General features: G+C 36.2%; 1 protein-coding gene across 6 annotated transcripts in view; it reads left to right on the top strand.

The window, feature by feature from the left end:
* LOC120455130 (small conductance calcium-activated potassium channel protein) overlaps window positions 1-12,102 on the top strand; it is a 57,070-nt gene that overhangs the window by 42,845 nt on the left and 2,123 nt on the right. For 4 of the 6 annotated variants that reach the window (XM_039641023.2, XM_039641025.2, XM_039641027.2 and 1 more), the window contains 5 exons: window positions 663-979; window positions 1,119-1,223; window positions 8,529-8,664; window positions 10,670-10,780; window positions 11,014-11,141. In XM_039641023.2, coding sequence (XP_039496957.1) covers window positions 663-979; window positions 1,119-1,223; window positions 8,529-8,664; window positions 10,670-10,780; window positions 11,014-11,141 — 797 coding nt within the window. Of the gene's footprint in view, window positions 1-662; window positions 980-1,118; window positions 1,224-5,896; window positions 6,033-8,528; window positions 8,665-10,669; window positions 10,781-11,013; window positions 11,142-12,102 lie in introns of all 6 variants that reach the window. The other 2 variants (XM_039641022.2, XM_039641026.2) reach the window with 1 other exon arrangement.

Here is a 12,102-nt window from a genome sequence, read left to right as displayed (position 1 = left end):
GAAAAATTGATTTGATAACGAGAATGTAACGAAAAAGGATAAAGGTAATACAGCAACCAAGAAAACGAAAACGAAATCGAGTGAAATGTGCTAATTACACGAAAACACGCACGCTGCTTTCTAGTAAGTACTTGCACTCACACATGCACCAAAGCACACATACACCTACACCTACACTTACACCAACTAATGAACAAGAAATAAAACATAAGACACGAAATGAATTTCGGATGAGATTCCGAAGCTTACAATACTTGAACTTGACTCAGGAATTGCTTCCACTACTAAAACAGAAACCATTAACACACATACGCATACACATACCCACGTAGGCACACACACTTGACACCCCCTCACACACACCCACAACCACAACCACACCTACACATACAGACCATTGACGTTGTACTTGTCAAATAATTCATGCTCGTATATTTGAGTGTAATTCATTTTTGTTTAGTCGCAAAAAAACCAAAAACCGATCAATAAATCTCCAATTATAATTAATAAATTATATACGTGTTCTCCTTTTTCTTCCCTTCTCGTTTCTTTTTCTTTTTGGCACACACGAACGAACCAATGAACTAAATAACCCCGTATATCTATATCCCATGTATCGAAATGCGACTATAATTCCAATCGAAATCGAAAAAAAACCACAGTTATTCATGATAGATAACTGCGCCGACGATTGGAGGATCGCAATGACATGGCAACGAATTAGTCAAATAGGGTTAGAACTTTTTATATGCGCTATACATCCAATTCCTGGCGAATACTATTTCCAGTGGACGACGAAATTGGCCAATAAGAATAAAACAATTGGCACCGAAATGGTGCCATATGACGTAGCTTTATCATTACCTATGTTCCTTCGATTATATTTAATCTGCCGCGTAATGCTGCTGCATTCAAAGCTATTCACAGATGCATCATCACGGAGCATTGGCGCTCTCAATAGGATTAATTTTAACACAAGGTGAGTTCAATTTAAATTAAATCATTGTAAAACTCACACTGTGCCTTAAATATGGATTCGGTCGCCCTGTGCGCTTCTTGGGTTAATTTAAAGCATTGATCTAGTGGACTAATACCCTTTATTTACCTCTCCATTATAGATTCGTTTTAAAAACTCTAATGACAATATGCCCGGGAACGGTTCTATTGGTTTTCATGGTCTCGCTGTGGATCATCGCATCCTGGACGCTGCGTCAATGCGAAAGGTAATGGCCTTATTCTATTATCAAATTTATGATATGATATTTCTACTTGTAGAGATTTTGATTTTCCTTTATATTTTTAATTGTACTTATGCTTTCGTTTCGTTTTGGTCTCAATGATTAATTTGTTTTCTTTTGTGTTCGGTTTTATCGTTTTTTTCTTATTCCGTACTCCGTTTTGCGTTATCCGTATTTTTCATAAGTTTTTCTCTGAACGCCATTTCCGTTAAACGTTCTGATTCAATGTGTTTGCCACTAATACTTTGACATAATTATGTATTTAATATCAATGTATGTATGTACATAATGTATGTGCCAAGCATTACGTAATGTCTTTTTCAAGAAACTCAAAAACTCGAAAACTAAAGCATCTTCGTCACAAGTTGTATTTGTAATTTTTTTTATACTCCTGTATAAAACAAGTTGTCGAACACATTTTAAAGTCCGGAAAAAAGGGTAAATGGGGATTTAAGCACAGCCACAGCTTACAACATACACGATAAACAACAAAAATAAAGCGAATGTGCATTGTTGCTTATTCATACGTGCTAAAGAATTTACATGTAGCTTGCATTTTATCCGCATACACATATGAAAACCAAATCCCCGACAAAAGACCAAAACAGAAACGAGTTCGAATGCGAATCTGTAACAATCGAAATGCAATTGTCACTGTCACGTAGCGAACGATTGGATAATGCTTGCATGTGTTTCAATTTATTTACATTTGGCATTCGGATTCGCTTGTTTTTTTTTAACACCATCCCCTATCCGTTCAGAAAGAATCCTGATTGCTTTTTTACATTTATCTTGCCTGTACTTTTCCCCTTTTCTGACAACTGACAACTTATCGATATATTCGATGAAAGTTGATTGTCGTCCTGCACATATCGAGGGGAAGGGGACAACAACAACAAAAAAGCAATAGGCGCACACACTCGTACAGTTGACCTCCAAAATACAAAATAAACCACTTAGAATCGGAGAGGCAGTATAAGTAATTAATTGTGACTTTATAGAGAAGTAAGATGATGCAAGCGATTGCTATCGAAATCGAAATGAACTCAGTATCGCTCAGTCACACCGCGCTTCACTTTTAACTGCAGTCACACTGTATGGCTTTAATGCATGTAAAGAAAATCTTACTTCTCTGTATCGCGCTTAGTATATCCATTCATATTTATCCACATGCCTGTAATGTCCCATTTCAAATTTTGTATATTTTATTAAACTTTAAATCTTTGTGTTTCAACGTTGTATGCTAGCTCAGTCTATCCTTGTCTCTCGCTCTACTTTACTCCAACTTATCTTACTCCTCGTCAGTAAAATCCTTCTTGATTTTCCAAGGGATATCCAGCTTGATGACACCCTTTGTAATTGAATTGGCGCACCATACGTTGCTCTCGTTCTCGCTCTCTCTTTTTCGACTTAATCCTTTGGACTCCCTGCTTCTGTCCCCTTTCCACATCTCTCTCTTTTCTCTATCACTCTCACATTGATCTACATATGTATTTCAGTTGTTCTTCCAAGTTTTATATTTTTGATTCAATTTGTTTGTGGATTTACCACGATCCTTATGTTTTTCTTGTTGTTGTTGCTGTTTAGTTTTGGGAAACGAAACAAAACAAGACAAATGACCAACATTAAATCGAAAAACCTCCTTACATTGCATATTTATTTAATCAATTAAGCTTTAAATTCAAATTGTGGATTGTACTGCGCCTGCATTGCTGTAGATCATATCTAAACATCCATATTATATGTAACCAAATAAAATATTAAAACAAGTGCTAACCAAAAACAAACCCATGTAAACAGAAAAACAGCAAAACAGAAAACGAATACCACCCAAGCAAATAGGGATCCTAACTCTTAAAGAGCCAACCGATAGGTCCATTCACAGCTGTGCTTTTGAGTCAGTGACGAAAGCATATACACCTCTCCATAAGTTGTTGTTGTTGCTGCTGTTGTTGTTGTCGTCCTTGTTGTTGCGTTGTTCCAATAGCTAAAATATAATATCCTCAAATGTCTGTGGAGTTGGATCCATAAGTTATCCATAATTATATAAAAAAACAAACACAGGCATGTTCGAAATCGGTCAATCACAGCCAAAAGACAGAGAAGATTCAAAAGAAAAGAGACAGAAGCACTCGTACCTTCCTCCTCCTCCTTCTTCTTCTTCTTCTTGTTCTTCTACAATGTCACTTCACTGCCATATGTATGCCATATAAATATTCCCCACTTTCATTTCATTTTCGCCTGAGATGAGTGACACGTATTGATTTGCGTGTCACATCCTCCGCTCGATTTGTTTCTGATTTTGCTTTCCCACGATTTCATTACTTGGCATTATTTTTGGCACATGGCGATAGACTGGACTGGCCAACGAACAACTGAGAAAGTTCAGTGAGAAATAAATGAAAAATAAATACAACGAGTACCTACCTGCATATGTATGTCCATCAATTTCAAAACGAGAAATCGAAATCGAACACCAACACACAGAACAAACGTATATGTACTATATTATCGTAACGATGTTGAATTGTGTTTTCGAATACCATAATTAATTCGTATCTCAATGTTTTTTCTGTAGAAATTGGTAGAATTCGTTCTGAATTTCCTAACATTTTAATTTCCGATCTGTCTGTTTGTTTGTTTTTTTCTTATTAGCCGGGTCCTGTCGAGGTCCCCGCTTTAATTTCTGTTTTATTCATTTATCTATTTGTGTCTGTTGTGTGTCTGTATGTGTATGTGCGTAATGTTTGAGATCCCTGGAAAATGTATCTTTACCAATCATGCATGCTCTGCTCAGCTCGGATCAAAGCTATGTGAGTTAGATATAGGTCAGGGAATTTAGGTTGAACATTTTTGGGAAATAACAGGTGAACTCTCGAGAATTTCCCCTGCATTAAAAGGATGTTTACAAACACTGAACACACAAACACCAGTCATACACTGAGCAAACCAAATCATTTTCCTTTTAACCGCTCACTTCTTAAGTGCCTCAAGCATTTTTGCTTTTAATCAAGGAGTCAAAATAATTTTTTGCTCAGAATGGATGGTCACACCGCAGTCTTGTTTTTGCAGTGTGACCTTGAGCGCATCTAAAGAAAGTTCAACAAAGTTTTCACGTTTTCAGATGCGTACGCCAAATAGCCAATTATATATTTAGAATATCAAAGTACGAATTTTATATGCCGGTGTACGAGCGAGCTCTTGGCATTCATTATGACTTTTCCTTGGCAAATTGCTTAAACCATCCATTCACAAGCAGCCTCCCACCCACACCCACACCCACACACACGCCCGTCGAAAACGGTACCCAACGGAGCTGTGCCGGCAGGCATGCTTCAGCATTTAGTGGCCACATCTCTAGGGCTTCAGGTGGTAAGCCTCTTCAGGTGGAACAGCGGGTTATCACGGGGAAGCTCTCTGTTGGGCCATTTTAGTCGATTTGCATGTAGTCACAAGTGTGCGCCGTATTGTGTGAGTGCGAAAGTATGTGCATCTGTGCCGTTCAGATCAAGAGTTATCAGTTGAAAGACCCAGCACAGAACCCAAATCCCAGCCCCAAGCCCAAGCCCAAAGCCCCATTCCAATCAGACTTTCATGCCCCTACAGGAGGAGGTGGAGAAGATAAAAAAATAAAGGAGGAGGAGAAGGAGGAGGAATAAGAAGGAGGAGCAGAAAGAGGATAAAGGAGTATTATGAGAGGAAAGCAGTTTTTGAACCGATGCCGAAGCAAGTGTTGTAATCGAATTGCCAAAACTACTATCCAAACTATAATTATTCAATATTATTCATGTCATTGTATATTCCAAAAATTATACCCCGCAGCTCCCTTTACAAAAGAAAAATCTATCTACCTATCTATTTATCTGTATCTATCAATCTATCTTACTATCTCGCTCTTATCTTCTATTGAGGACTTTGAATTCGTTGCCCAAAAAAGATGAAAACAATCCAAAAAGATAAAGCCAATTATTTTTCTCCTGAGTTTCATTTTCCTACTTTCTTCTTATTTTGTTTCCTTATCGAATTTGTTTTTTATTTTTGCGTTTTGTTATTGAATTAATTAATTTATTTGGTACTTATGCGTATATTCTTTAAATACATGGAAACCTTCTAAAAATATGAAAAGAATTTACCAAATTGTATTCTTAATTTTTCTGAAAAACAAAACCAAAACAAAAATAATAGTAACAATTTTTTACAAAAAATGTTCACATAATTTCACATCTGTTTATTTGTTTACTCCACTTCTCACCCTACTTCTGTATCCACAAATTGCAAAAAAAAAAAAAAAACCAACCAAAATGTATGAAATCGAATATATATATATGAAAAAATACCAAACAAACCGATTAACAACCGCAACTTGAATACGCATACGAAATACGCACTACGCATCTGAAATACCGAATTCTCTATATATATTTTTGTATACTGAAAACCGCAAAATCGTTAAACCGCTAACGAAATTATATAAAAACGGCAAATCAAATATCAATAAAAACCAAAAACAAAACCAAAATCATAAAAAACGTATCATAAATGATAAAACGAACCGACTGAAAATCGTACCCCATTTCCACAATGCCGATTTACAATTACAAACCAAAAACGATACGATCCAATATCCGAATCGATTCGATCCGATCCGCAAAAAAAAGGTTCCACGATGAGGAGCACGCGAATTTGCTAAACTCCATGTGGCTAACGGCCATCACATTTCTGTGTGTCGGCTACGGCGACATTGTGCCAAACACGTACTGTGGACGCGGTATCACCCTCACCTGCGGCATGGTGGTAAGTATTTCCTCAAAAACCTAAAAAACAAAAAAAAAAAAAAACCTTTCAAGAAATACCAAAAACCACAGACTCCCAGAAACTCCATTTATGATACCGATAATACCGAAACCAAATTAAATGAATATAAATTTCAAAAATAGAACAGTACAGAACAGAACAGTTGCAAAAATGTATATATATCTATATATATATCTACATACAAACAATAACGAAATTCTATAACCAGATAAACAATAAACTAATACAACTACAACAACAAGTACATACATCATCATCAACAAAAAAAACAGCAACAACAACAGCAAACAGCAAACTTTCATGCATAAAAATATGAGAAATCAAAACCCATCGCAAGCCAAAGAGGAGTAGTAGAATATGAAGAGAGAAGAAGGTGGAGGAGGAGAATGATAATAAAGGGGGGGTGGCCCAGAAAAGTAGCCGCCATTGAGGCGCCCCCAAAAAAAAAGAATCAAAATAATACAGAACAGAAAAGAACAGAACAGAAAACGCCTGCTTCGCACATATATAGTATTTTATAGTAATTGTACCTGCCAAATCAAGTCAAACACACGCACGCACACACCTCCCCCTACACAGAAAACAAAATATGCCAGATCTAAATTTCAAATTATGAAATTGTATAACCATTGTCCTGGTACTACAACTATTTCACAGTGATATACAAGTGAATATCACCGATATCGTACAAAAAAAGCTTTCCTCATCTTTTATAATGTGTGCGTGTGTGTGTGTATTGAATAAAGTACCACTTTTTTTCCTGTGTACGTGTGCGGGCGTATTCCCTGACCTATCTTCTTGATGCTCCCGATATGCTAACCCCTCCTCAGTTATAAATTCAAATTCAAATATCCAAAATCCGTTATGGTGGAGCCTGCCACCCACACAAAGAAAAGTATAAACACATATCCATTTTTCGTAGCATACATTCCAGCGCACATATTTTAGCTGCCGTTTTGTCTGCCCAAAACGTCGCCAAAACAACAAAACCCAAACAGCCAAAATAAACTGCAAAAAAGCGAATAGCAAATGTCGAACTATAGTTCTATATCTATATCCATCTCACTCCATCTGGTTTTTGTTTTCAGTCAGGCTGCGATTACTACCCACACACAATCACACGAATTCTCCGCCCACCCACTACCACTACCACTACCACACAAACACACACTGGCAATCTGTTGTAAATCATCACCAAAAAAAATACGTGTATATGTGACCACCCACCCACTTTGTGTGCGCGTATGTGTGTGTTTGTGTGTGCTGTATTATAACCATAAGTATACATTATATATATTTAAATATATGTACATAATCACCATGTGTGCGTGTGTGTATGTTTTTGCCGCATTAAAGAGTGCAGATAACAATGTAACTTTTCCCCTTTGTACTTTTTTCTGCCAGTGAAAACTAAAACAAAAAAATGACACACAGACACATACACATGTGTACTTTAAAGAGGAACCGGAGGAAAAAACGAGAAAAGTTTTTGCTTCCTGGCAAAAAACAGAAAACAAAAAAACAAAATCAAAACAAATCTTTTCTGACAGCTCCGGCAAATTCTATTAATGTCTGTGGGTGTGTGAGTGGGCGAGAATGGCTATCTGTGTGTGTGTGTGTGTGAGCCTTGAAAATTAAATTGAATTATTTAACGCACCCTAGAAGCCTTCTTCATTAGGCGAATTGAATCACTAGATTTCATCAAAAATATATACATATATATATTTTCAACTCTCACCTTTGTACAGCAAGCTTTAATCGGGCCAAAAACCCCCATGGTTGTACATATATACATATATATTAACGGTTACGTACATAACTGTAAACATCTCGATATATTCAAAAGCCAAAAATCACCCCCTCTCCCAAAAAACAAAAACCAAAAAAAAAAAACCGAAAAACAAAACAAAAAAAATATTAAACGAAACCAATTCCCATGAAACTCTTTTTGGACCACTGTATTGTGTGCGCTCACCAGTTTACTCGTCCATTTGTTGTTAATCTCGTTTTCCTATATGCAGAATGCCCATTCTAACTTTTACTTTTCGTTTTCGTTTACACAATGGTTTTTCCTTTCGTTTCCGCTTCCGTTTGCATTTGCGTTTGCGTTACTGTTTTCTGTTATATGCGTTATGCGTTCGATTTTTACGTTCAACTAATTTAACCAGTTTTACCTGTGCCAGTTTAGTTTTTAATGGATTTTTATAGTTTATTTTTGAACATTAAGCCAACAATACGATATTTTTCTCTATCTCTCTTTCCCTTTCATTTAAAATATAAACGCGTGTATTCAATTTGACCCCTGAAACTGAAAATGAAACTGAAACTTCAACTGATTAAATCCATAAACAAACCATAACTCAAATTCAAATATATATATCCATATATATATATATATATTTCGAACAAAACAAATGTATATGAAAAAAAATACAAACGAAAAAAAAAACAAACGCGTGCTGGTTTATGGAACAGATTTCATGATGAAGAACATGCGAATCTTTTGAATGCAATGTGGCTGATAGCGATAACATTTTTGAGTGTTGGTTTCGGTGATATTGTTCCGAATACGTACTGTGGACGTGGTATCGCTGTCAGTACAGGAATAATGGTGAGTTTTTAACAACAAAATATTACCAACAATTGCACACAACATAACAATCAAGAAATATGTATAAAACAAATGAAAATATTATTTAAATACCAGATATTTCAAATAGAACAGAAATCACGTGTAAATAATTACATAAACTGCATACGAATGTTTACCCGCCCACAACCACAACCGCCCCTCGCCGCCACTTTTAATATGAACACAATGAATAATCTTAACTCACCTGAATCGTCAAATTTCTAGTTAACTGTACATACTTATGTCAAATACAAAAAAAAAAAGAAAACTTAGATGAATCACCAAAATACAAGCTTAAGAACTTTTAATTTGAGGCGACAACCTAACCGCATGTTTTCAGCCTGAGATCAACTGAGATCAGATTGAGATTGAATAAGTGTTTTCAAGTCGAGCCCCAAAGTCTGAAGTCTGAAGTCTGGAAAAGATCGAGGAGAAACCGATCGATCGAACTGATCGAAATACTATAAATCGCAAATGAGGCATAGTGAACAGTATAGGAAATAGAAAATAGGAAATAGTGCTTATAAACGAATTAAATATGTATTTTCCCTTCTACTATCTTTCTTCACCTTTTATCCAGTTCTGCTTTTGTGTGGCTTACTTTCTTCTCACGCTCTCTACCATTTACATATTTGACTATATATTTCGATTTCGATTTCGATTTTCCCTACTACCAGTCGTGTCTGACTATCTGCTTATTTCTTAGTCTTTTTGAGATATTTATCATGTCGTAGTGGCCAAAATAACCAAAATAACCAAAGTATAAAAAAAATGCAAAAAAATAAAACAAAAACAAAAAAAACAAACAAAACAAAAAGTAATAAAGCTATGATAGATATTTCCGTTCCTAACTTGACTATGAATCGTGATTTATGGTTTCAACTTTGTTCCCTAGCTAATTGTTTCGTACTTATGTGTGTATGTAACTCTCTGCCAGACACCTCTTACTGTTGTATTACATATAGACATGTGCCGAACCCGAATCGATTAACCCTTTTGATATTACTCTAATCTAAATCCGAATCTAAGACCCCACATCCAACTCCGTATCTCTAATAACTCTAACCCAAAAACGTTGCTGCATTCCAATCAATTCCATCTATTTCGCAATTGCAATTAGAAGATAGCCATTCCAGTCATCCAAACTCATTCAAATCCACTCACCCATTAATCGTTCAACCATCGAGAAGCAAACAAAATAACAAAGTGAAAAAATAGAAGACAAAACAAAAAAGGAAAGAAAAGAAAAGAAAAGAACCAAATAAAACATAACGTATATACATGTTGTAACATCCATAAAAGTACTATATCTATTGTGAGAGCAACAACAAAAGTTCTGGACTAAATAACTTGATAAACAAAAGCAACTTTCATTTTGAATGCATAAACCAAAAGTGAAAATAACCAACTGGCATTACAGATGGCCGGGCACCCAACCCCCAAAAACCACTAAAACTAACCACTATCCACAACAACAAAAAATTGCTAGCATTCGAGAACATGAGAAAATGAGTGCAATTGTGTCCACAATTAGGAAAATTGCCTTTGACCATTTGCCAATTTCAGCAAATTGGTCGTTAGATTTCACACGTAATTATCTAAATTTTTTGCCAGCTGTCACAGACAGTATTTCGATTAATAATAATAATCATAGTAATCATAAATATTATGTCAATTTGGTTAGAGGTACATTGTGGTAAATAATTTGATTAATAAAGTAAATGTATTAACCATACAAAATTCTTTAATATAAATTTTATTAAAACCTTAGGTCCGCCCAAGCAATTGCAACTTTTATTACCGCTTTGGTAACTGGCCAATTTGTATAAATTTACTGAATTTACTTATGGAGTTGGGTGTCCGGGAGTCCCAGATCCCAGATCTTGAGATCTCCGATCTGGGATCAGTTCGAAACTCACCTCAGTTGCGCGCGATATTCGAAATTCAATGCCAAATCTCACCACTCTCCACGTCGTCGTTGCAGGGCGCCGGCTGTACGGCTCTACTGGTGGCCGTCGTCTCCCGGAAACTGGAGCTGACCCGTGCCGAGAAGCATGTGCACAACTTCATGATGGACACGCAGTTGACCAAACGGGTATTGATCGTGTTCCAAGTACCAAGTACCAAGTACCAAGTCTCAAGATTCTGATTCGATACGAATTGATTCCGATGCGACCGACTGACCGAACCGGCGATATACGATACTCGTACCCACATATACTACTATAACGAATATCACCTCAAAAATCATATATACCATGTATAACATTTATATACATATGCATTCTAATTACTTTGTATACGTTTCTTCTTTGGACCAAAATTTAGCTGAAAAATGCTGCGGCGAATGTTCTGCGTGAAACTTGGCTCATTTACAAACATACAAGACTAGTAAAACGGGTTAATCCCGGCCGTGTAAGAACCCACCAAAGAAAGTTCCTTCTAGCTATATATGCGTGAGTATTTTTAGAGATCTATCAACAAACAATCAACCAACCAACCAAACAACCAACCAACCAACCAACCAACAACTAAGAACCAATACCAATCGAAAGATAATAACTAAAAGAAGAGTGCCTAAGAACAACTAAAGCAAACTTAAAGCCTAAATGATATCAGATCGTATAGAAGTTTTCGGGTCTTTGGATTGGGGAAATATCATTGGTCGTCTCTGTTTGTTTATGTTCTGTCTCTTTTCTGTCTCAACCAACATTTTCGTGAAACTAACTCTCATTTGTCCACATAAATCGCTGTACGTACTATGTTTGTCAGATTAGCTAACAAAACAACAAAGAAACTCACTTTCTGTTCGTAAAACTAACCCTGTACTGTTGCCCCCATCATTATTAGACTCATCTATGTGCCCATCAATAATCGTAGAAAAGCTTTGGGAAAGCCATCCATCAGAATCTGTACATACATCCGTACGAAAAGAATATAAAACCTATACGAGAAACCAAAAAAAAAAACGAACTAATCAAAATACTAAGAACGATAATACCAAGTACTAAACTGAAATGTTGAAACCACAAATGATTGAACTCGTTTTACTAGCCTGTAAATAGGTTGTAAAGCCCTGTTTTTACGTTATGCAATAACCGAGACTAGCCACATAACCTAGCATGCTGCGTTAAATATTCTAGAATCTCGTATCTAAAACTATCGCAATATCATCTGTGCTTTTGCCTAGTGCCCAGTGTCATATACCATACCATACCATACTATGCCATACCATACCATACCATACATTACTAACTGCCTTCACAGCATTCCATTGCATTGCGTAACACCCGATTCTTGTTATCTGTCCAAAATTCAAAGCATAACCCATTCCACCGAATCGTGTGAATCGTCTTAGTTTCATCCAACCTAACCACTATTTTCAACCGGGAAATGGCTTAGGGATCAGCCGAATGA

This window comes from Drosophila santomea, chromosome X (genome assembly GCF_016746245.2).
Source record: "Drosophila santomea strain STO CAGO 1482 chromosome X, Prin_Dsan_1.1, whole genome shotgun sequence".
Taxonomy (NCBI): domain Eukaryota; kingdom Metazoa; phylum Arthropoda; class Insecta; order Diptera; family Drosophilidae; genus Drosophila; species Drosophila santomea.
The sequence above is the reverse complement of the archived record's forward strand: the minus strand, read 5'-3'. Positions and strand labels throughout refer to the sequence as shown.